The 26565-nt window shown below is 26.6% G+C and overlaps 3 protein-coding genes and 2 long non-coding RNA genes across 8 annotated transcripts; 3 read left to right on the top strand and 2 right to left on the bottom strand.

The window, feature by feature from the left end:
- The first annotated feature begins 735 nt into the window (after window positions 1-735).
- Window positions 736-21515, top strand: LOC100867090 (prestin). Of its 3 annotated transcripts, XM_086912743.1 has the most exons (15): window positions 3846-4105; window positions 6134-6247; window positions 7339-7500; window positions 8450-8560; window positions 9668-9840; window positions 9935-10102; window positions 12806-12907; window positions 13073-13206; window positions 13313-13475; window positions 13914-14090; window positions 14308-14580; window positions 14775-14936; window positions 15702-15828; window positions 20830-20872; window positions 20938-21515. In XM_086912743.1, the coding sequence occupies exons 1-15, from the start codon at window positions 4099-4101 to the stop codon at window positions 20960-20962; spliced, it is 1941 nt and encodes a 646-aa protein (XP_086768869.1). In that variant the 5' UTR covers window positions 3846-4098; the 3' UTR covers window positions 20963-21515. The 3 variants fall into 3 exon arrangements, with proteins under 3 accessions (XP_012341893.1, XP_086768869.1, XP_012341891.1); XM_012486439.3 differs by lacking the exons at window positions 3846-4105; window positions 20830-20872; window positions 20938-21515 and adding exons at window positions 736-1135; window positions 16418-17314; XM_012486437.3 differs by lacking the exons at window positions 20830-20872; window positions 20938-21515 and adding an exon at window positions 16418-17314.
- Window positions 8299-9985, bottom strand: LOC105735421 (uncharacterized). Of its 2 annotated transcripts, none has more exons than XR_001112058.3 (3): window positions 9771-9985; window positions 8627-9232; window positions 8299-8554 (listed from the first exon to the last, which is right to left on the bottom strand). It is a non-coding gene; the product is annotated as an uncharacterized LOC105735421 (long non-coding RNA). The 2 variants fall into 2 exon arrangements; XR_015293467.1 differs by having other exon boundaries at window positions 8627-9263; window positions 9771-9978.
- On the top strand, window positions 17353-18204 carry Spase12 (Signal peptidase complex subunit Spase12). The gene is made up of 3 exons (XM_003693562.4): window positions 17353-17518; window positions 17693-17752; window positions 17839-18204. The coding sequence occupies exons 1-3, from the start codon at window positions 17474-17476 to the stop codon at window positions 18019-18021; spliced, it is 288 nt and encodes a 95-aa protein (XP_003693610.1). The 5' UTR covers window positions 17353-17473; the 3' UTR covers window positions 18022-18204.
- On the bottom strand, window positions 19826-21864 carry LOC147656899 (uncharacterized). Its single transcript, XR_015293468.1, has 3 exons — window positions 21712-21864; window positions 21121-21226; window positions 19826-21031 (listed from the first exon to the last, which is right to left on the bottom strand). It is a non-coding gene; the product is annotated as an uncharacterized LOC147656899 (long non-coding RNA).
- A 2306-nt stretch (window positions 21865-24170) lies between these two features.
- Window positions 24171-26476, top strand: LOC100867200 (uncharacterized). The gene is made up of 4 exons (XM_086912741.1): window positions 24171-24386; window positions 25082-25140; window positions 25472-25719; window positions 26200-26476. Exons 1-3 carry the CDS (start codon window positions 24360-24362, stop codon window positions 25713-25715), a joined length of 330 nt encoding a protein of 109 aa, XP_086768867.1. The 5' UTR covers window positions 24171-24359; the 3' UTR covers window positions 25716-25719; window positions 26200-26476.
- Window positions 26477-26565: the final 89 nt, after the last annotated feature.

Here is a 26565-nt window from a genome sequence, read left to right as displayed (position 1 = left end):
CAAAGTGATATCAATGTTGACTAAAGAATTATAATATATGGATATTGTACGAAATTTTTTTAAAATTAAAATAATAAACTATTGGAATTTTCATTAATATAATTTATGATTTTTATTATTAATATTAATATATTAGATATTATTTACGTATTAATAAAGAAATAAGAAAATATTGTGTAATAAAAATTAAACATTTTTCATATATTAATTTATCTCTATTTACATGTATATTATACGATCGCATTACGTTATTCAAATATCTTTTTCATATCATTCTTCCGATACGAATTTACTCAATTTTATGCTTCTGAGTCACTTCGTGTAATGACTAGTTAAAAAATTTTAAATTTCATACAATTTGTTTGGAAACTCGTAAAATTCATTATCTATTGCAATACTGTATGCATATTATTTCAATCAGAAAAATCAATACACCGAATCTCTCAAATATCCACTTAAAAATAAATTTCTATCCATTTTAGAAAAAGGAATCATTGCAAATAGTATTAGTATTCGTAATCAGAATGTCGTGTTCTTTCTCGTTCCTTGTAACCGACCATTGTGAAATCAAGAAGAAAAAGATGAGATAAGGAAAGAGACGGTTCCATAAATCGTGTCGAGACTCGACGCGTCAACAGAACGTTTCCTCGCCAAATTCTTCCTCTTGTTTAACGCCATGTCACCTCGGCTTTACCAACTGCGTGTCCTCGCCAACGAATCGTAACGAAATTAAACAGAAACCAGTGCTCGGGCAGAAGTGAAATGTTGCTGATGCTTGCTCCCTCAAGAACGCGATTTTAGTTCAGTTAACGGCGACAGATCGATCGTACGGTGCTCCATCCTTCCTAATACGCGGTTGTAATATTTCATTTCATTCTTAAATCAACGTTTTAATCCTTTCAATGCTTGAAAAAGGAAAAGAAAAATCGAAATCGTCGATGAAATTGATTAAAATAATTGATTTTATACATGCTTTTTTCAATTTTTATCGATAACTTTTGGAATTGGAGAACGAACGATAGATCGATGAGACGAGTTGACTCGTCTCGTTTTAAAGAGTTTAAGCTCATTTTCGTAATCGATAAGTGGAAAATTACGTGGATTAAGGAGAGAGAATAAGAAGCTTAAATCGTCGGTAAGCATCCGTTTTATATCGTTGATAAGCGACGTCTCGTTTTGTTTGAAAGTTTCACCTCGTTTCGGATCTTTACACCGTCATGCTTCGACACACTTTGGAACGCAGCGACAACTCGTGATCGCGACAAAGAATGCGTGATGTAACGATTAACTCATCTCATGAATTACGGTTTTTTTTTTTTTTGAAAGAAATATCTTAATGTTGAATATTTTAATTTAAATGAGAATGTTCGCGTACTCATAATTTCAAAAAAATTTGAAAATACATTATTTTTGGCGATAATTTTAGTGTTAAAGCAATTTTCTTTATAAATGACTTGAAAATTATAGTAAATTCAATCAATAGAAAATGAAACTGTGCTATAATTTTGTGTTACTTTAAATTTATAATATAGAAGTATTTATATATAATGTATAAAAAGTTATTTCAACTTATTAAAATCACTTATTAAAGTTTAAAATTACATGATACTAAAATTAGAGAATATAAAAATATAGAAAATTATTATTTTCTTAAATATAAATATATGAATTCATTAAAATAATTTGTATCATTTATTGCATCATTTGCACACCATTATGATTCTTAATTTTGAAAATATTTGTAGAAGAAAGCAAATATATCAATGTAATGAAAAATTTTGATAATATCTTAATGATATGATATCCTTAACGAAGAATTATTTAACTTTTTATCGCAATCTTTGATGTAAAATATGAATTTTTAAGATAGTTGATGATAAGATAAAGTTTAATTGTTCATATAATTAATTTATGAAATATTTTTAAATCGAAATTTTGGGATCTGTATTGCTTGTAATTTCATAAAATATCATGATATCATCATTCGATTATCAAAAATTATTTATTGTATTGTTATTGTGAATATATTTACATAAGATTTAATCATTTTCTTCATTATGAATATTTATCAGGATATCTTTATATCTCCAAAAGAACTGAAATTCAGAAGACATTATAAATTTCGATTTAAAAAATATTTCATAAATAATTAATCATGTTATGTATTTTTCGAAAATCATTAATATTTAATATTTATTTCTTTTCTGAAACAAATTACAAGTGCACTGGTTTTTCATTTAATTTATTTCAATCTATTTCTATAATAAGATAATAAAAGATGACAAAATTTGATATGTTTTATTTTTACAATAGAGCAATTTTCAAATTTGTTCATTGTACAAAAAATTACAAAAATCTTTAAAAAATATTTTTAGCTATGTAATAAATATGTGCTTTTTGACTAAAATTTAATTATATTACATATACAAAAGAAAAGATATATATACATATAAATTTTAATAAAAAACTGATATATAAAATTTTATCATCTATTTATTTGATATTCAAAAATAATTTTCAGAAATTATAACTTATAAAGAAAACTTTAATTAGTAAATTTTAAATATCTTATATATCTTATATATGAATTTGATATTTTATTATTTTTTTATTTTTAATAGTTAATTATTAAATAATTAAAAAATAATAACAATAATTTGAACATTATAATTATTATACAATTACTTATCTTTTTTATTTCTTTAAAAAATCACAAAATAAATAAAAATAAATTTCATTAAAATATATATATATATAATATGAATTTCTTTTTAGATAACACAAAAATGAAAGATTATTCTACATACATTTATAATTTTATCAAATCATTTTATGATTTTTAAATTTTAATTATTGTTAAAAGTCTCATTATTATAAATGTAACTATGATGCAGCTGAAAGTGATTCTATATTGTAAAAATAAATTAAAAAAGAAAAAAAAATATAACTTTTTCATTTAAGATTTTGTTTTCAAATAAATTAAATATAAAAATTTTTTAATTTTTAATATAAGTGAAATTAACTCTTTCCCAATAGAATAGCAAATAAATTAAATTATTAAATTAAATTATTTTATATATGAAAATAAATAAAAATATATATATTTTTTCATTTAAATATTCAATTTTCTAAAAAATCGAATTTAAAAATTTGTCGATTATATAATTTTTTGTTTGTACGTTTTGATTTTTTAAAAAATATACAAAGACAAAGTTTCATTTTATAACCTTCTAATTTCAACGATCTTTCGATAGTTCATTCGTATGTCAATTAAGAATTAATCAATTTTATTTGGAAAATTCTCACACTTGAATTCAAAAACGAAGTTTCAAATAAAAAAATGTTCTTTTCTTCTTTCTTTCTTTTTTTTTTTTTTTTTAACTTATTCTACACATTCAAGAATAGTATCCATCTCAGTTGTGCCATCAGTTAAATGTACGGACATCTTGTATACAGATCAAAACTTTATCGAATCGCGTTCATCTCATTCATAACCATTATCCATAACTATCTTCTCTATCATTACACTCTATCATTATATTCGAACGCCCAACACTTGACTTCACATCGGCCACATGGCGAGAAACATCGCGAATACACTATAAATAGAATCATAAGGATTAAAACACACGATGACGCAATTCCATTTCATCAAACCTAGTTTCGTTCCAAGACAGAGGCATCAATTTCACTTTCTAACAAGCTTATTGCGACTCCGCTATTACATCGGCCCAATTAAACATCTTAATCGCTACCAAATCGTACTATCACAGTCGAATAACGCGTATCATCCATGGACTTGATATTCGTTTGCTTATATACACGTCTGCATACGCGAAAGACGGTTCTTAGTCCGATAGCCGGCACGTGACTGAATTCCAATGGAAAATGCACACGCGCCGAAGAGTGCGTTACTTATACGTCCGATACGTTAGTAAGCGATAGACAGTGCCACTGACTTATCATCGGTGCTTCCATTTTCTGCCGATCCGCACTTTTTTCACTAGAATTCGTCGCGACGTTCGATCGTGCGTAACAACGATCTTTTATTAAATTCAAAGTGAACCGGTGCCAACTGGACTACGCTTCGATATCATCATGACAGGTCGTTTTTTACGGGATTTTATCGATATGTCATACTATTGTTTCGTTTGAAGCTTATTACCGACCGTGGAATTCAAATTAGAATCGAAAATTTTCGAAATATTCGAAATTCTTAAGAAATCTTAAAATCTTTTTTTAAATTGTTAAAGTTATTAAAGATTTTTAGTTTCGAAAAATTTTGTATTTTTAAATTCTTGAAATTTTTAATAATTCAATAGTGACTATTGATACTTTATCGATATGTTATTGATAATTTTCGATATATCGATAATATTAAAAATTGTATTTCTATTTTTTTATTGAAAATTAATAATAATTATTAAGACATTATAAAAATGTTATTTGTAATAAATTGTAAAATAAATAAAATTAAACTTTATCGAAAAAATATATTACAACTAACTTAAGTTACTTTTATTTATATTGTTAATATCTTAACGATATTTTGAATGAAAATTAAAATAGTTAAACGATATTAAAAATAAAATATGTTGAAAATATGTCAATCAATGAAATATTGCTTATTCATAAATAATCATTAATAATATCTTTAATAATAAATTTGAATAAGAAAAAATAGGGATTTTACATTACTTTTTTACTTTCATCTATTATCGATATCTTAATAATATTATCGATATATTAAATTATATTATATTTTCGATAAGAATATCGATAGTCTAGGGCAATAACATTCTTAAGAATAAAGAATATTGAAGAACAATTAGAACTTTTTTATATTTTGTATCTAAAAGAACTTTTTTAATTTTTAAACTAATAAGAATTAATCGAAAAGTATGAACTAACGAGAATTAATAATTGTCCAGACTAACAACAATTTTTTTAATTCTTAAATAAGAATTTTTTGAAACTTTAAATTTATCACAACTAAAACTTTATAGAATATCGTTAAATTGTTTAACTCTTAACTATTTGGTGTCTGAAATGAACTATGTTAACTTCGAACAAACTTAGAATTCTCGAACGAATTTAGAATTCGTGGAACTTCATGAACTTGTACTTATTAAAATCTTTCAATTGGCATATGAACTTTATGTTTGAATGTTTTAAATAGAATATTAGAATTTTGTAATAAATTATTATTTTTATTATTTTTAACGTAATATAAAAACAGGTTGGAGCTAATAATACACGTGCAACAATCTCTTTTCAATTTTCTTGATGATCATTAAATTATTATCATGCATTTATGGAAAATCCACAAAAATATATAAATAAATATATAAATAAATATATAATTATTATGAGTGATATGATAAATAGATAGTATTATATTTAATATTTACAAAATATTTGAAGATAGTAAAGTTAAATGTTACAATATTTATCAAGTGAATGAATCTTTCTTTTAATATAATTTTATTTACAAAAGTATAATTTGCATATTCCAATCATTCAATCAACTTTCCACCTTTAAAAATTTCCAAATACATCATAAATTAAACAAATTTTTACATATCGATGAAAAAGCTTATAAAATCTTAATTGAAAGTTTAATACAAAGGATACAAATAACATTTATTTTAAAATACATCAGAAAATTAATATTCAAATTTCATATTAAATAATTTTTATTCTTGATTATCAAATTCTTAATATATGGAACATTTAATCACGATTCAAACAACTTGGAATGTACTATAAAGTTTATATTCAAATTTTTGTACATCGATTAAAAAATTTTTCAACTATAATACGAAACAAATATTCACTAATTATTCGCGAATAAGAAAGTGCGAAAAGTCACGTGACGCGATTCGCATGCTGCAGATATCTATGTAATTTTAAGTAAACATAAAATCGACAAACATTTATATTGTGAATCTTCTTTACTTTGTCTCAATACGCTTGTTGAACACAATAATACGAATTATTTTTCTCAAATAATTTTCCATTCCATTAAACGAGTTTCGAATTTCGCGCGCTATAAAACAAAGTATCGAAAAATTTCCCGCCTTAATTCAAAACAAGGCAAATAAAGTTTGAATAGACATTAAATATTTTACAGACTATCAAAGCGACGATATGTCGACGATCAACCCTGAAATAACGGTGAGAAGACCAGTTTATCAACAGGACGAGCTTAATCACTTGTGTAAATATGCCAAACCGAATGAAGCACGTAAGTATTATGTATAGTCAAAAATCGAAATAAACAGTTCACTTTCTTTTTTAAAAAAATATTTGTTCAATATATATCTTATACATATATTTTGTTTAAAAGAATATTTGTACAGGAAACATTTCATTAAACATTATATGATTTAATATTATGGTAATATTATTATATACTATTATTATATATTATTCAATAATAGTATATCTAATATTTATTACAATAATGAAGAATTTCTTTGATGTTATTGAACAAAATGTCTGTAAAAATGTTTTGATTTTATAAGTTTTAAATTCTATTCAAATTATTTTAAAAAAAAACTTCTCTTAGTTTCATGAAAGTCAACATTGTTTTTATAATTTTTTAAAATAGAATTATATATTTTTTAATACATCAAATATTTCAACTTGAAATTTATTGCATGAGAGACAAAATAATATTCATTTCTTTATGTTTTCCTTATCTTTCATGCAATAAATTTTACAAAATTCAAATTGAAATATTTGATAAATTTGGTAAATCAGTAATTTTTAAACATATATGGATTAATATTTTTTATAGAGAATGAATTAAAATAATAAAAAAAAATATATAATTCCATTTAAAAAGATAAAATTGACTTTCAAATCATTATACATCCATTCACAATAGAATTAATAACACCAGAATGTTTTAATTGAAATATTCTTTGTTATAAATAATAATACTAATGAAAACCAAAATATCAAAATAAAGTGAGACACTCTATAAACAAAAACTATCTAGAAAAAATTTTATAATTATTTTGATAGTGATTTCCAACTGAGTAAATCTAATATATAATAATAACAATAAAACCAAAATATATAATAATTTGTTTGTATTAGATATTACCCATAATTATCCATATTATCTAAACAATAAAATGCGTTTTGTCTAAGAAAAAAGAATGAAAACTAGGAATAAACGTTGTATTAAAGAAAGAAATAATAGTAGAAATTTTTTGTGATTGAATCAGAACGGATTTTTCTTACTCATTGAATAACAGGAAAAAGATTTTTTATAAGATTTTTGTATGAAATTTTAAGTTCTATATTTATAAGTCGTCGATGTTACAGTTTTGAAGAATATCTCGATTAGATGCAAGAAAATGAAGCCGATGAAAATTCTAAAGACTACTATACCTCTTATTGACTGGCTGTCAACGTACAATTGGAAGAATGATATATTAGGTGATATTGTTGCTGGAATTACTGTGGCAGTGATGCATATTCCTCAAGGTAAATATGTTTGTAAAAAGTTTGATTCATCAGTAGAACATGAATGCTTATATATAAGACTTATATAAGACTTAAATATGTAAAAATATAATTATACAAAAGTATTTTAAGTAAAGTACTAATTATAATATTTATCTATGTAAGTTCCACTTGTTTTTAAAGTTGTTTTAAAAATAAATATTTACATAAAAAAGTATTTTCATAATCTAATCATGAATGATATACAAAAAAAAGCACTTGTACAACTGATAAAACAAATATATTTGAATTATAATTTTCCATAAAAGATAATCTATATCATAATATCATAATCATATATCATAATTTGTATCATTGTATCATTATATTGTATCATTGTATGATTATATGATCAGAAATTGTCACAAAAAATGTACAATATGTTCTCGAAATTTGATATCTAAATATTTTAATCATTGGAAAGAATCTGTTCTTTCTTATTAAATATTAATTAATTTATTATTGAATTTAAATATAAAATCTAAAATCAAAATCGATTGAATACTATAGCAGATATAAAAGTCATTGTTTTCTACATCTGACCTGAGGCTATATTAATTATTATGTGTATATATATATATATATATAAATTTATTTTAATAAAATAAAATTATGTTTCAACTTATGCAACAATTGCAAAAGATCTATCTTAATCATGAAAATATATGCTTACGATTATATAAAATATTTGATTAAAACTTTTAATTCTACATTCTTTAATCGATGTAAAATAAAATTAAAATTACAATATTTCTTTTATTAAATTAAATAAATCTTAAATAAATCAATCAATATCTTTATTAATACGAAACTAAAATAGTATATCTGCTTTTTAAATATTTCCACTTTATTTTAATTAATAAATAAGTAAAGTTCTCAAAAGAATTAAAACGTTAAAATTGGTATTATAAGGATTTTAATTACATTGCAGGAATGGCGTATGCAATATTGGGTAACGTGCCACCGATCATTGGTATTTATATGGCATTCTTTCCGGTTCTTGTTTATCTCTTTCTCGGCACCTCAAGGCACAATTCTATGGGTAAGCAAGCATAATTAAATGATTCAACGATTCAAAATAATATTAATAATAATTGTAAATACTTACTACATAATAATGCGCAAGCTTTAGACTTCATTTTTTTCTTTTTTCATGATCTTACAGTCGATGATAGTGTTCATTTTGTGTATCAATTTTTTATATTCAGTAATTTTTCCACAATATTATATAGTAATAATTATAAAAAAATACACTATTTTTATTATTCAAGAGTTTTTAAATTATTACAACATTTACTATTTCGATGAAGCTATTTATAGCTATATTTATAGCTATTTTAATTATGTAATTTGTAAATTTACATAATTTATCAAATAAGATTCTTATATTTCTTTTTTTTTTTTTTTTTTTTTTTTTAGATATCAATAATAGAAGTCTCCAATTTAATAAAGCCGGAAATAATTTTCTCACAGTGAGCAATTCTCATAATTTCATGACGCTTCCTCGCATCCAGTTCCTTCTAACTTTCATTTCAACTTCACTTTCCAACGTTAATTTAAAAAAATTGACACGCAATTCCGCATGGCATCCGACTGATTTTTTATTGTCATAATGCCGCTTCGTGAATTGTTATTATGCATGTCTATTAGCCTAGATAACGGAAGTTTGACTAACAAAGCCAGTCGTATCTCATTGAAATGCATACCTAGAACTCTTTGTTTAATTTATGACTAATTACATATGCCTATTCGAAGATAATTCGCTTAAGTACAAAAATTAGGATAATTTAACATAAATATTATCTTTTTCTACTGTAAAATAATTGTTGATAATTGTTGAAAATATCGGTATACACCAATAATTATTGATGATGCGAAAATAATGATTATTTCTATGTTATAAATTTTTATTGATATTTATGAGTGAATATATAGGAAAAGTAACGCAATAAAAATTTCTTTTACTTTTCTATTTTTTATTTTTTTTTTTTTTCTTATTATAACTTTTAATACAGAAAATTTTTTCAATTCAATTCATTACAGACTTGTTGAACTTTTTATATTCTTTTTAACTTCCTGCTTTATTGATTTTGTAATTTTATATATCATCATCAAACTTAATTAAAATCGCTACACTTTTAATGTCAAGGTACTTTCGCATTGATATGCATGATGACAGGAAAAGTGGTAGCAACTTACAGCACTCAAGGTCAAATAAACAAAAACTCTACGACAGAGAACGAGTTACTAACCTCAACAAGTAGTCAATATTCTTCCGTGCAAGTTGCCACTGCGGTCACTTTCACCGTGGCCTTGATTCAGGTATAATCATTTCGATCTTCCATACACCTGATCAACCTGAACTTAAACCTAATCGGTAATTATTTATTTTGGATGAATTTTTTTGAACTTTTAGTTGATAATGTATCTGTTGCGATTGGGAGTGATCGCAGCGCTTCTGGCGGACAGTTTGGTGAGTGGATTCATCACTTCTGCAGCAGTTCATGTATTTACGTCACAGCTGAAAGATTTGTTAGGATTAAAGAATATTCCTAGGCGCAAGGGACCTTTCAAATTAATCCTTGTAAGTATTAATCTTTAATATATGTTCTAATTTATAAATGAAATTTAATATAATGATATTTAATATAAGGTATAATAAGGCATATGTATAAAGAGAAAATAGGAAGTTGATTCAAAGTCAAGAGTCAAACAAAATTTATTGAGGAAGATAAAATCATTAAATTAATCGTAACTGATACATCGTTATGACCTTTAGTTAATTGATCAATTGTTTGATTCATCGACAGCTTTATGTACTTTCTCTTTAACGTAATATAGGAAGTTAAACGAATTAAGTAACGAGAAATACGAACAACTTTTTGTACGTATATTAAATATGTATATTAAAGTTAAAATTACAAAATTATTCCATTTTTCAAATTTTAAATATTTCCAAATATACCTAACTCGATTAATGTTTCTTAAATCGATTCCTAAAAAGTGCTTAAATCTTTTTAAAAAAACAGGATTAAATTTTATTTAAAAAAAAATGATTTTATTAAACTTTATTTTCAATGAGTAATCACATAATAAATTTTAATATTTGTTAAATTATAAATATCTTCAATACTTTTTAATATTTTAGTTCACAATTTTTTTTTTAAATAATTGATATTAAACACATCATAACAGTAATCATAATTTAGATTAGATATTTCTCCAATTAGTCTCTAATTAGATTAAATGTCAATTTTTTTAATTTTGTTTTAATTTCATATTATTTATATATATCTCTATCAGTACACCGTTCACGAAAGAGTCGATTAAAATTTTTCCATCCGATAACACCGTTTGTAGTCACTATGATAGTCAAACAACTTCTTTTATTTTTTTATCACCATAATGACTGTGTGTTCTGTATACATAGTAATTATATCATATTATCAAGTATCGTTTTAATATGATGAAAAAAATATAGATATTTTATTATGAATTTATAGAAGAACATTAATATGTTTCAAAGTAAGTTTTGTAAAACGCGTTGGATAACATTTAATTTATTATTAAACAAAAATCTCAAAAGGATTAAATAGATTATATAATTTAATATAATTTTATATAATATAAATACACATGAAAACATATGTATTATTGATGTTTGATATTTTGGTAAATTTATTATAATAATAATAGTAATATGTGAATTTAAATAAAGATTAATAACTGAGAGAAAAGTTTGTCATGTAGTAAAAACTTGTAGTAAAATATTAATTTATTAATAACTATTAAATTTAATGATACGTAATTATATATTACAACATATATAGTAAAAAAGAAAAGAGAAATCTTGGTGGCTTTTAAAAACTGAAGGATGAAATGTTCATATCCTTGGTACAATTTTCCATGAAAATATTTTTCATTTCCTGCATAAAAACAATCAAGAACTACAAGAATTCTCTGTCGGAAGACTATTTGAAAACTTGTTTTTCCATTTCAATATTCCAACTGTTGGAAAGTCAGTGGAGAAATTTCGTTTGGTATTTCATATATTTGGTGTCTGTAATAGTTTCTTGTCATTATTCATTTGCCGATCGAAAGATAAGAAATAAAAATCGAATTCCGTGAAATAAATATGGAACAAATAGGAAATGACAAATGTACACGCACAACATTCTATGTCTTTTTTATGCGAAACGAAACGATAGTCAGTAACGATCGTTATTTTTTAATTCTCTAGAAAAGCAAACCGGAAATGTTACTGATTTATTTCCTAAGTTTTCGAAAAAAAAAAAAATGAGAAATTAGAAATTAGAATTCTGATATAATTATCTGTTACCTTATCAAAAAAAAAAAAATTATGTAATAGTAATTAAACATGTCTGAAAGCAATAAAAAAATTTCAAATAAAGACATCTAAAGACATCTATATATTAAACTTATTTATTATAATCAAAGTTTATCAAGTAAAAGATAGTGAAATGAATACGAGGACAAAATTTCAGATGAATGTAAAATAAAGTGAAATATTTTGCATATTTTGTCAAAATAACGTTTATTTTTTATTATTTCTGAGCAAATTTTGAGCATTTTATTTATTAATTTTTCCTTATCCAAAATAAATTGTGCGTATCAATAAATATTTATTAAATATAAACGATTATTTTTATAATATTTACAAAAGATATTTTATTTCGTGCAAAAATATTACTGTTTCCAAACTTCTGAACAATGTAAGTATAATTGATTATAATTTTATTATTTTATTAATAATAATCGAGAAATTTAATAGTTTTTTACTTAGCAAACTCGACATTACGTAAATTGTAGAGAAAGCGTTTTAATAAAATCGAAGACCTTCGTAATTTTTTTGACTCGTTAATCAATTTGATAAAAAATTATTCGCAAGGTTTTCCGTTATCGTAATTCCGCAGTTTTTCAAAATAAAATATGTTATTTTTAACCACTTAGATGTTTCTTTAACGATTGCAAACAATAAGCAAAAAATAATATTATTATATTTAATAGCACTTTCACTGATTGCACTTACATAAAGGGTTTGAACTTTTAAAACATATAACAATGAATAATATCACTTATATAATCTTTCATTTGTTTTCACACGTGTAGGTACATAAGTTTTGTTTTAAAAGCTCTAAGAAATTACAGCACGTAAATGTAATATTGAATTTCGAATGTCCAAATTTGAAATTAATGTTGATATTTAAATTTAAGTTGAAAAAATAATATTTTATAGCATATAAGCAATTGTTAAATATCGTTTCAGAGTTATGTGGATTTGCTCAACAACTTTCCATCCATCAATGGGATCGCTTTCTTGGTGTCTTGCGCCACCATTTTGATTCTCATCGTCAACAATGCCTTCAAGGTCATTTTAAAATATTTCCCTAAAAAAAAAAAAAAAAAAAAAAAAAATAAAAGCATCTTTTATTACACATTGAAAAAGTTAGACTTTCTTTACGCAAACTAAAATGCCTTTCAACTTTGAAATGGAATAATTAAATATTAATTTTTATAATTATAAATTTTACAGCCAAGATTCGCAAAACTCAGCCCCTTCCCAATCCCCATAGAAATGCTGGTAGTCGTTATAGGCACAGTCCTCTCCGTCTACCTGAATCTTGCAGACGTTTATGGAATTGCAGTAGTTGGCGACATACCAGTTGGGTAATTAAGTTTCTCGAAACTGTTTTATTGTTCATTTTTGTATCACGTTACATTGAAACGTCCTCGAGCTAACTTTCTCTTCAATTTTTTTTTTTTTTTGTTTCAGTTTACCAGTTCCAACCTTGCCACCATTATCCTTAGTGCCGAACATTCTGATAGACAGCTTTGTGATCACCATGGTATCTTACACCATATCCATGTCCATGGCGCTCATTTTCGCGCAGAAGTTGAGCTATGAAGTGGACTCGAATCAGGAACTAATGGCACAGGTCAATATCATAATTTCAATTTAAATTTTTATACCTTTAATAGAATTTAAACCTTTAAATTAAAATGTTAAAATTAGAATTAGAGTTTTAGAATTCATGAGAAGAAGTAATATTCAGAGCTTAATCGATTGGTTTAGTTTCGACTATTCGAAGAAATTAAATTCAAATTAATTTCAAATATATCGTATAGTTTAAAATACGAAACAATATGATGCATTTGTTGAATTACAATCAACAGGAAGGAATTAAATAATTCAAGTCCACAGATTCATTTTTATTCATCAAAGTCGACCCTCTTTGATCCACGAAAGTTGGCATTTTATAATTAACGTAGTAAGACAATCAATGTCACGGTCGGTGTCAAAGAAAATGCAAACTCATTTAAAATAAGAATAAATAAATTATTCTTATTAACTATTTATTCTCAATCACTTCTAGGGAATTGGAAATCTAGTTGGATCCTTCTTCTCTTGCATGCCATTCACAGCTTCGCTCTCTAGATCCCTGATTCAGCAAACTGTCGGTGGACGAACTCAACTGGCTAGCTTGATATCCTGTGGTATCCTGGTTAGCGTTTTACTGTGGATCGGCCCCTTCTTCGAGCCTCTTCCACGGGTAACTCATTAATTAAATTAAAATTTAACTGTTCAAACAAATGAAAATTTCATAAAATAGAAAGAAAATCATGAAACACTATGGATCTCTGTTTCTCAACTTTTTAAATGGTAAAATTAGACACTTGTACGTTTTACATATATATATATATAATACATGAATATATTTCAAGCAATTCAATAATATATTAAAATATTTATTATCTTCTTCGACTCAGTGCGTTCTAGCCAGCATCATCGTGGTGGCTCTAAAGGGGATGCTGATGAAGGTGACAGAGTTCAAAAGATTCTGGAAGCTGGACAAGATTGACGGGATCATTTGGGCCGTGACATTCACGACAGTGATCCTGTTGGACGTGGAGTACGGCCTCCTGATCGGGATCGTGTTCTGCGTTGGCAAATTGATCTTCTTCTCCGTTCACCCTTACACCTGTTCGCTCGCTCTAGTGCCTGGTACCGAGCTTTATCTGGATACCAACAGATATAAAGGCGTACGGAACAATGATAGTCTATCTTTTTTTCTTGTTCTTCTGTTTATTATATCCATTTCATCATGGGTTGAAGTGAGAAATCAATATCAGACAGCAAAGAGAATTTATTTCGATTCCTTTTCTCGAGATGGATAATACGCAGGCCGAATTTCGATTGGATACGGCTAATACGGAAGTCGTATTTTATTTTATAGACCGTCGAGTTGCCGGGCATAAGGATATTCCATTACTCGGGTAGTTTGAATTTCGCTTGCCGACAGCACTTCCGCGACGAAGTGTACAAAGTTGCCGGCCAAGTACCAAGAAAAGAGCCGAATGGAGGCTTTAAGCACGATCAATTGAAGGAAGTTAAGAAGGTAAGAGGTATCCTGATAATATTTTATTTTACTATTGTATTGAAAATATTGTATAACTTTTGATATGTAATGTTCTTAATTCTGTGATATTATGTTTTTATGGAATCGTTTAATTCTTTGTTTCTTTTTTTTTTTTTCTTTTTTTATTGCAGAGTAAGTAGATTTTATACAGGATATTATATTAATCAATTATCTATCTATTATTATTTCCATATTTATTTGGTTTTTTAAATATATGATCCATGAAATATTAGGGGATTCACATATCTTTCTAGTAAAAGTAATAAAATTTAATTCACGTGTCATAAATGATAAATATAATAAAATCATAAGTCATTAAGCTTTAGTGTTTTTGAACAAAGTATGCAAAAGAATTTTCTCAATGCTAATTTATATTAAAAACAAATTTAGGCTTGATAATATCAAATTTTTTTTGGAGTGTGTAAAACTCTGTAAAACATCATTTATGTAACAAAACTCAGATAAAGTTTTAAATCTTTAATTAGCAATCTAATCTTTTTTAAGCACGACAATAAGAGTAACTAAAAATTTTTTAAAAATAAATATAAGAAAAATCAAATGTCATTATCTTGAGGGTGCATTAAAATAGAAATCTAATGCAAAAGAAGTCAAGATCAAAATAAAGAAATTTTTTAAATCGACAAAAAGGGAATAATCATGATCGCTAATATTCATATTGTATAATCTAGAAACCACAAAATTACTAATCTACTTCCAACGAAAATTAATTTCCTTGTGTCACAGTTGAGGGCCCTAATACTGGATCTTAGCGCTCTCAGTCACATAGATCTGGCAGGTGCATCTAGCCTAGGACATCTGATCAACGAATACTGTGAAATTGATATACCCGTCTACGTGGCAGGATGTTCTGGTAAGTAAAAGTGAAACTTCGTAACCAGAGCTGGAGAAAATTTGAAATAGATTATAAGAAATATTGAATAGAAAATATTGATAGAGAAACGAAATATTTCTATAAATAAATATTATTTTATTTCATATTTGAATCATCTATTATTTACATTCAGATTGAATGTGATATATTTTAATTTATTCTATATTCTATAATGATTAAATAAATTTCAATATTTTACCGCAATGAATATGTAAAATTTAAAATAAAATAAAATTATGATAATGGAAATATGAATTTACATAAAAATCTATAATCTGATAATATTATATAATAATGTTAAAATTAAAGACTATTTATTTAAAGTACTATACTTTTCTTATGTTTCAATAAGATGAATCGCTATTAAAATATAATATTATTTGAAATATTACTATTATCTCAAGAAAAAAAAAAAGTTTATTCGTAAAATAATAAAATCCAATGAAACTCGAAGAAATATTTATTTCTCGAATTTATTTCAAAAATCTATTTTCCCCGGTTCCATAACCGAACCGGAAAACGGTTCTCGATCGATAATGTGTATTCCGGAATTATGTTTTGAACATAGGACCTGTATACGAGATGATGAGAAAGTGCAACCTGTTAGAATACAAAAGCGGCCTGTTCGCCGCCTTCCCCACCGTAGCTGACGCTGTGCATTTTGCAAAATGTAACACCGAGTCGTCGTCCATGCCAGCATGGAGCTCTTCAATGTACGAGGATACTGTTGTCGCAAGGCTTTGATTGGGAATACTAATCGCGATTGTATGCGACAAATTTCATTCATGGTTCCCAGGGAAAAACTACTCAATTAACAAGTTTGATTGAGAATTTCCATTGTCTTGTTTCTAAGCATTTGGGCTGATAGATCGAGGAGAATTGTATTTTTTCGAAAAAGGAAAAGAGAGACTTTAGGACCTTGCTCAAGAAAGAATATTGTCAAGATTACATGTGTTCATCGATCAATTAAGGATCTTATTAAAAGTGTCAATTAAAATAAAAAGAAAGCGGAAAATAAAGCAATGCAATGTTTGAGATATAGTATAGTAATGTTTGAGATGAATAGATAATTGTAGATAATAATAATATAATTAAGAAAAAGGAATGTTTCAACGCAATATTCCAATAGAAATTTCTGACATTAAATAATTAGTTGAAGAATAAATAAATTTATTTTTAAACGAAATGTTTAGTTATAAGAAATTTTATGTATAAAGAAATATCAGAATTTAAAAATATAATATCGATACGAATGATATTTCTAAACTCAGTATTTTTGCAATAATATAAATATGTTTTAAGAGAATATTTTATATTTCATAAGATGAATGAAATAAATAATATTTATAAAATTATATATGTTCCATAGAAATTTTTATAAAATCTAAAATTCATATGTATATAAAATTATAATTAATATTTTTAATTCAAAATAAATATTTTGTGTTTATTTATAATATCATAATATATTCTTCTCTATTTTTTATTTTTAAATTCATCGTCATTCGCGCCCCCGATAAAACGTAAAAGCGCCTGCGCATGTAACGTCACGTTCGCGCTACGTATAATCCACGTCTAAACAAAAATTTATTTAGCAACCGGCAAGTCAATTTAATTAGTTATAATGAGTTCTTGGATACAATATATCAAATCTATTCCAACGCATATGGTAAGTATATAAATTAATCCTAATATTATTAATAAAAAACTAACCTAACATATTTTAAAAGAACATTTAATTGGTAATAGGTTATGTTTTTTTACTGTAACAGGTGTTTCTATGTATTTATATATATATTTATACGTACAAACGTTTTGTAAAAAATATATTTTTTTTTTGCAGGACTATGATGGCCAAGCTCGATCAGAAAGTTTGTCAAGAGTCATTATAACATTATTTGGGGTAACATTATACTTCAAACATGTTCATGTTTATTGTAGGCTTTTGGAATGTTTAATCTAATATTTAATATCTGTCTTTGTTTTTAGGTGGTTGGATTAATTTGGGGATATGTTATTCAGCAATTTTCGCAAACAATGTACATATTAGGAGCAGGATTTGTATTGGCAGCTATAATTACAGTACCACCATGGCCTATGTATCGCCGTAAACCTTTAGATTGGCAAAAACCACAATCTGAGGTTACAGTTAAACAGAAAAAGAAGAAATAGTTTTCTATTATTTATAACTATATTTAACAATACTTTGTTATAAAGTGTTACATAATAATATTTGTTGGTGCGAAACATATACATATTTATATCTTATTATTTTTCATGGAAAAACATGTAATAACTATAATTGTATAATTTATGAAAAAGAACTGCAATAAGAAATATTATTTCTTATATATATATATCTTTTATGAATGTATCACTTACTTTTATGAATTATATTAATATCTGTGAGATTTTAAAAAATATTACAAAATAGATTTTTAATCGTTTAATGTTCGTGCCAAATTAATATTCGATTTTTGAAAATGAGAATTAAAATAAAATAGTATATATTTACATTACAAAGAATCATATTAACATTTCGTAATCTCAACGCATCGATTTTTTCATTCCATTGCAATACTGTCGTAACATGGCGACGTCCTTGAGACATTTTAGAATCTTGTTTCGAATTCCGCGCAAGCAGAAACGCGGATAGATTTATACATGCATGTGATCAGTAAACAATTTCTCCTTTAGAATTGTTACAGCAATCAATGACTAAATATTGCATGCCATTGCAAAACTAGAAATGCGTTTTCTAAATGTACAATGACATATGACTGTCACCATATAAAAATTGACACTTACTAATTAGTAATTAGTTTCCATCTAATCGATTAGCGATAGGATCTTTAGCACGAACTACTATGTTAATTCTAACTGCAATTTTTTTCTATACTAATGATACACGAATTGAATGAATGGAATGTAATGAAGCGTAAAGGAATTTAAGGATAAAATTCATTTAAAATTTCAGATTTTTAATTCATTTTTTGATTATAAATAAATTATGAAATTTCACGTATTTTTAAATATAATTGATTCTTTAAATTATCATTTTGTTGATATAATATAGTTCATATAATTAATTTTATATTAATTTTAAAACTAAAATTTATATTCGAAAGCTATAAAATTTACACTTGAAAGCTATAATAGAAAATTATATACGAATATTATATAAAATTATATTATATAACATATGTGCACATTATATTCGTAAAATATTGAAATATAAACTATTGAAATTATTATTATCATTATATCATTACGAAAATGTTACGATTAGTTCTTCTTAATTTTAATTTTAATTTTTAATTAACCTAAATGATCTATTTATCTCTTTTTTGAAAAAGAAAAATATTAATATTTATCTTTTTTTATATAAAAATAACTTTTTATTTAAACTAATTATCATTTATACACGAAAGAGGTTAGAATTATGAAATTTTATCTTTAGTATCCACTAATAGCACTGTCTTTTATTTTCACTTGTAAAATATTGATCATTTCAACAATGATATATAAATTTTTAAAATTAATATTATTTATATCGATTAATTATCACATTAAATTTTACTCATAACAGTTTTTGTAAATTTCATCGGTATTATAGACTTTTTAATGTAAAATTATGTTATATTATTGTATTATTTATAACTAATATATAATTATATTTTATTATCTAAAACTAACTGTTCATACTATCAAATTATATGTATCTCTAGTATGAATAAATATTACAGTTCAACGAACTCATCATCGGATCACTGACATAAAAATTTGGTTACTCCATATGTACTATGATGTAACAATATTCCAATATCGTTGGAAAGTAAAGTTCATTGCGAAACACAAAGATAAATGTATATATCTTGTTGGGATGTATAAAATATCGGATTTCCCTTCCGCCTCGGAACCATGAATTATATAATACGCAATATCCAAAAAGAAAGGAGTCTCATAATAAGGTTGATTCGATCCGAGCCGATTGCTTTTAATTCCAGTTCCAATAATAACAATTAACAAGCTGTTTATGATTATGTCGCATACCACATACCACGTATTGGATCAGTTCCAACATTTGACTTTCATTGGACACGTTTCTCATTTTCTCTCGTCGCACACTAACCAAAACATATTTCCCTCAAAATCGATCAGACGACATGACTTTCACGAGACAGAAGAGACGTTTTGAGACGGTGGGGATGATTGCAGCCGATACTTATGTAAATGATCAGACAATCGAAAATACAAAATGTGCTGCAACACACCCGTTACCATTTTCTTTCTTTTCGTCTTTCTCCATTCGTACTGTAATTCTGTTCCTTTCGTCATCATTCGTCAACGTGTCTTATCCTGTTTTTGTCTATGCCATGAAGTATGAAATACAATGTTATGCAACGAAGAGGATTTCGTTGCAAATCTATTGCAAATGAACCTTTTTTTTATCGACACGTGCAATGAGCCAAAACGAGAAATCAAGAAATATTTTAAGAAATGAAAAATTCTTGTAATATACAATATTATGCAAAAATCTTGAGCTATTTACCAAACAGAAATAGTTTATCCATATTGAACGAATATAATAAATATATAATTAGGAATTAATAATTATTTTAAAAGAATATTAATTAATATATAAATAATTTTTTATGATTTTTTTTTTAGAAAAGTAATTTTAAAAGTAAAAATTTATAATGAATTTTTATATTTTCTATTATATCTTATTTTTAATATAAAGTTCTTTCTTTTCTTTTCACTTTTCATGTTCTTTTTAGTGTTTAGTTGTATACAGTTATCATAATATTATTATTATATTCTTATTACAATTATCTGCAGGATATCTTTAATAAAATAATAAATGGGAACATTTTTCGAATATTTTTAAACTAGAACATTTTGTATATACATATACACATATTAAAGATGCAGGCGAAACTTTCATAAAGTAACATAATTTCGTTTCCTTTGTTTCAGATCATTTTTGTACATATATTCAAAGTGTTCTTACGCAATCGAGGTGAGTCTGACTGGACCTTCTTAAAATCACCAGAATCATCTTCCTCCTCATACCTTGCCTTTTAGTTGCATCCAATTCGATATGCCTTGAGTACTTGAGGTTACGAAACACTTTCTCCCTGTATGATGGTTATTTTAAGTATGCGGACTGCACCACTTCCTGTAACACTGGCCGACAGTATACGCACAAAAAAAAGAAAGATGTAATTCACATTACACTAGCACGGACCGTGCTCTCTCGATCGTTACCTTGCTCTTAACACTGACTCCTTTCGCAAAATTCACGGAGCCGCCTCGATTGACTAGAAAGCGAGTCAATCGTTCTAATGTATAACACCGGAAATCCAGGCGGAATCTGAACCAAGGAATTACATATTTTCCTATTATTACATTTTTATTTTTCTTTGCATTTTTTGCGATAAAATTTTTTTTTAAATCAAATGTAATAGACGATAATTGTATTTTTCACAAGTTTAATATTTGTCAATAAAAATTAAAAGTGAGTATGTATCATAAAATAATAATTATAAATTGTTTTTGAAATATATATTTCAAAGTGCTCATTTTTGACACTCGTTGTAAATATAATAAACATATAATTATGTTGAATATAATAATGAATATAATTGAAGATAATTAATGAATTTGTCAAAATCGTGATTTTCCACCTGGATTGGCGACGATGATTCAATGTTTTGATCAAGCTGACACAAATTTCTTCTTAAACAATTACTAGATATTTTAAAAATTTCATTGAAAATACCTATCTCATTAAATGAAACGCCACAGAGAAACTAGATTAGTGAAATTAGAATGTCGCAATTAATTTTGTATACTTACAGGAAGTTGTATTTAATTTCCATATATGCGTTTTAATTAACATGATGAAGTGAATTAAGAAAAAAAAAAAAAAAAAGAAATCCACGATTCTGATCTGTTTCACATTGGATCAATTCGCGAAGAAAACTAGGAATTTTTTTAAATGTCTCGTTTAAATGCGTTTATCGTTATTAGATATCGACTCGGGAACGGGAAAAGATAAATCGAATTATCGACCGGAAGAGGGAAGTTTCGCAACTTTATAACGAGAGAAACGAAATAAAGTCTTACTCTACAATTTTCTTTGCCATTTTAACGCTAGACGTTGTTTGCAAAAGGATGGAAGACAATTTGATGACAATGCCCGTTATTATAATATTTCCTTGTTCCACTTTGAACAAGTTCCAACCGACTGACGTTGGATTCGTGACACAATAATTAACGAACAATAAGCAAATGTACAATTTTTTTTCTTGCTACGTTGATATTAGAACGATCGAAATGATGGATTTCATATTTTTCGTAAAAATCGTTAATTTTTTGACAAATTAATATTGCAATTTATCGAAATGTGATATATATATATATATATATATATATTTATTTATCTCCATCATTTCACTTTAATTATTTACACACGAACGCTTGCTTCGCATTGATTGAATAAATGAAGTTATTTTGACAGATTATACGAATTTCTCTTAATGGTAAAAAAAAAAAAAAAAAAGGAGAAGTTATTATTAGATATGTTAATAAGGAGTATAGAAAGTGTTGTTGCTTAATAATTTAATGGAAGTTAATGGAAGATATCTTAGATGCTCAATGAAAAGAAACAAAAGTGAAAAAAGGTTCATCAGATTCTGATTTAGGATCTAGGAAATTTTTCGATCAATTATTAATGGATTCGTTTAATAATTTATTTTCGACGTGAACGAAAGCATGCAGATTTCTCTATTGAATTATTAATTTCATTCACAAACAATTAATTTTCTATCAAATTATATTATTTAATCTTATATCTATGATTTTTTTTAAATTAAAAATCATTTTTATTATTTCTCCTCCGAATATAAATCAATACAATTTGTAAAATATGCAGTATCTGATATTTAATTGATTATTTATTCGTTTATTTATTTAGATTAATATACGATAAAAGTTGTATTAATTCGTTACATCTTTTGAGTGAAAACGATCACGTAATGAAAAATTCTACCGGTGTCTTCAATCTGTTACGTGGCACAGAATGATATATTCCAAGATCGACTGTAAAAGCAAAATTTACAGGCAGCGTTTATGCAACGCGTTTGCTTATCTATGGCATTAAGAACTCGATTTATGCGAATCTTACGAAAGTTGATCTGTTGCGTTTTCTAAAATTCGATGTATCAAAGTTTCATTTTAGTCAATATTCTTTCATAGTTCTGTTTCATTAGAGTAATTCTTTCAAAGACACAATTTAATTTTCCAAAATTTGATATTGTATAAGGCCAAGTGTTTAAGATGTTTTGGTTATTTAATTTTCTTAATAAAAATTATGGAGTTGTGGTATATAATAAGAATAATTTATAAATGATTAATACTTTACGAATATTATACGAATTTTTCTCTATTTATTGCAATATTGTGAATCAACAACTAAAAAAAATCAAAAAAGAATTTGTTTTGTTTGAAACTAAATATCGTAATGAGCACTTTTATATGCATTTTTAAATAATATCATATTAATTTAATAATATTTCTGCATTATTTATCACTATTTCGATTTTTTTAAATCTTCTTTTTGGAATTTTGTATCAATTTTGATACTATAAAACTATCCTAAAATTTTCGCACACTGCCACCATAATATAAGACACTTAACATTCGTAACACTACTCGCACAATATCAAATTTTATCAAGAAGAAAATCATCTTAAACTTCTTCTCATTGTCCTCCCCGTTAAACACTTTTCATTCCGATGATAAGAAACTTTCACAAATTTTTTTGCACACCCTATCTACTACCAATCTAAACTCTATCATTATCACGCATTATGATAAGTATTTTTTAATGAAAAATTCAAGATCGATCGATATTTTCCACCGCGATGGATATCGTCCATAATTCAAAAAAAAAAAAAGCGCGGGAAACTCGCACACTCATCGTTTTCCACGATTATCCACGTAACGATCCAACAGGCTCGCGTCGCTGCCTGTTCGACAGAATAATTATCGCAATTATGGAGGGGCTTTTGCCATTTCTGGCCCTCCAAACCGCGTTATATCGAGCGGAGAGGCGAACACGTGGCGCGCGTGTTGCGCAGTACAGGGGAACGGACGTAACCAGAGAGTTGGACGCTTCCTAGCTTTTACGTAATCGCAAAGTTGAGCGACTTTACCTCTCCCACCCCATAGCTTTCCACCGGGTGGTTTTGGCCACCTCGGTTCGTCCTTTATAAGCACATATCCCTGCCTGTTCAAAGCCAGAAACGTATCGACATCGGTGAACCATCGATCGCGTGTGGCCTACGAGCTTTTTTTTACCTCGTTCAACTCGACCATTTCATTTCAGTTTCATCTCGATTTTCATCTCCTCGTATATACGTGTACACCTGATTTTCTTGGTGGACTTTCGAGTCGAGCCGAGTAAAGGAGAATAAATCGTTAAGGTTGAGAGACGAGACCAGATGAAAATGCGCTTCCAGGCTATCGTTGTGAGTAGATCTCAGTTATGGAACGCTTTGTGATTCTCGACAAGTATTGTCCTCGCGGATTAAAGGTGAATATCGGATTTGATGATGCGGCAAAAATTTGTAATCGAGATTGGAGATATTTTATTGCTTTTTTCTTTTATAATATCCATTCTTTAACGTAACGTGTTTTAATACGTTTATAAGTAAATATATTTTTACAATAATTATTTTTGTTCGGAATGAATATATTTCGATACAAAAATTTTATCATAGAACAGTCTTTCGTAATATCTTGATTTCTAACACGACACGATACATATTTATAAAATAAAAATCTCCTTGAAGAGTGAAATTCCTAATTTTTAAAAATTTCTCAATCTTAAGATCACGATGAAAACATAGTTGTTATTTTTTTAAAAAAAAATAACTCAACAAATTAACATGATTTACCAGACTAACAAGTTTTTAACAAGTTCTTATTCTTTACAATTTTTTCCTTACTTCTTATTTTTATAAATACTTCTAATAGCCTAATAAATTTCTTTCGATGAACTTCATTTGATCGAAATTAAAAGTGGCGACACTTTCACCACTTGTTGAAACACGTAGGACGAGCAGTGAAACTTTGAAAAAAAAAAAAAAAAAAGTAAGGCCTCGCATATAAATGATGCGGTGCACTTTTAGCCATATGAACGAATCACAAATTCGTGTTGCAGCTAATCGTGTTCGGAATACTGGCCGTGGCCTTGTCTTCGCCAGTTCCTGGATACCATGGGTAAGTTGGTCGAACATTGTTGACATTTCGTGAATTTTTTCACTCATTGCTCATCTTCAAATGGAATAACGTAGAATAACACGATATAATTTTGAATAAAAATTTATTGCAACAAGTATTAATAATTTTAATATCTATTTCAATATCTATTTACAGTTGGCTATCATCTTTTTCTTTCTTAAAAAAATTAAATATCCATTTCTTAATTAAAAATCAGTTCAAACATAAATACAATTGGATCATTGTCGATCGAATTAATTCGTATCGTCGCGTATACGTATAATCATCGAGGTATTAAAAGTGGGAAAAGAGAAAACTCGTTCAATTTCAGTTCGCACCACGTTCGTATCCACGTGCCTTATCACGTGCACACGGTCCATCACCATCACGTGAAGAAGGTGGCGGTACCCATAGTAGAGAAGGTGCCAGTCCCTGTCCCGGTTCCCATCCACCATGTGGAAAAGGTGGCTGTTCCAGTGCCGGTACACCACGTCGAGAAGGTGCACGTTCCTGTTCCGGTTGTCGAGAAGGTTCCTGTACCTATCCCCGTTCACGAGGAAAAGAAATGGTGGTAACGAGGTAACATTTCTCTTCGACTTTTTTTACTATTTAGATAAATGAGAGAAGGGAAAAATTTGTTCCCAAGTGAGGATACATTTCGAAAGTAAGATTTTAACGTGGTAAATAATCTTTGGGGGTAATTCTCGAAATTTTTTATTTTTCCGTAAACACATTTAAGAATAGTTATTAGTTTTTAGAATTATTTTACTATTATTTTTACTTTTAATAATTACTCTTGACATAGTATGTATTACTTGTTTATCGAGAAGATAGTAATAAAGAAACTTTTTTATTGAACTGGTGAGAACTTTACTCTGAAATAAATTCGAATCCAAGTGAATCCTATCATGTTAATAATAGAATAGAAATAATTGAAAATAAAGTTTCCTTATTTTCCTTTGAAACCAATCTTGGAAAAATTAATTTTATTTTTATCTTTACATAAATTGAAAATACATTTAAAAAATTCGTAAAATTAATATAAACACTTTTTTACAGGTTGTAAAATGAGGACGTTCGGGTTACTGAAAATTTCATTAAGCTATACTTGATTTTGCTCAAATCTTCCCTGGGAATGTTTTAAAGAATACTTGAGAAGGGAATAGTACAAAATAACTCGAACTGCGTTTTTTTTTTTTTTTTTTTAGTCGTATAAGTCTGTAATATAGAATTAATATCTTACTTAGTATGCACATGTGTGTACTTTGATCAACAATATTTGTACATACTGTATTATGATACTTTATTTTTTTATACAATACACGTGTTTGACAAACATCATGTATCTTTCTTCAAATACCCAAAATTTCATCTTTATGAATTTTCAATTCGTAAGGAATTGAATAAAATGACGAATTTTTTCAT

Source organism: Apis florea, unplaced genomic scaffold (assembly GCF_048593485.1).
Source record: "Apis florea isolate Af1SG1 unplaced genomic scaffold, ASM4859348v1 contig_3493_pilon, whole genome shotgun sequence".
Lineage (NCBI taxonomy): Eukaryota > Metazoa > Arthropoda > Insecta > Hymenoptera > Apidae > Apis > Apis florea.
Note: the sequence above shows the minus strand (reverse complement) of the source record. Positions and strands in the feature narration are given on the sequence as shown.

Coding starts and splice junctions, on each gene's coding strand:
- LOC100867090 (XM_012486437.3), top strand. Junction 7,501..8,449: donor AGTGATGCATATTCCTCAAG/GTAAATATGTTT, acceptor ATTACATTGCAG/GAATGGCGTATGCAATATTG. Junction 15,829..16,417: donor CTACGTGGCAGGATGTTCTG/GTAAGTAAAAGT, acceptor TTTTGAACATAG/GACCTGTATACGAGATGATG.
- Spase12 (XM_003693562.4), top strand. CDS start 17,474: ATGAGTTCTTGGATACAATATATCAAATCTATTCCAACGCATATG. Junction 17,519..17,692: donor AATCTATTCCAACGCATATG/GTAAGTATATAA, acceptor TTTTTTTTGCAG/GACTATGATGGCCAAGCTCG. Junction 17,753..17,838: donor TCATTATAACATTATTTGGG/GTAACATTATAC, acceptor CTTTGTTTTTAG/GTGGTTGGATTAATTTGGGG.
- LOC100867200 (XM_086912741.1), top strand. CDS start 24,360: ATGAAAATGCGCTTCCAGGCTATCGTT. Junction 24,387..25,081: donor TGCGCTTCCAGGCTATCGTT/GTGAGTAGATCT, acceptor TTCGTGTTGCAG/CTAATCGTGTTCGGAATACT. Junction 25,141..25,471: donor CCAGTTCCTGGATACCATGG/GTAAGTTGGTCG, acceptor GTTCAATTTCAG/TTCGCACCACGTTCGTATCC.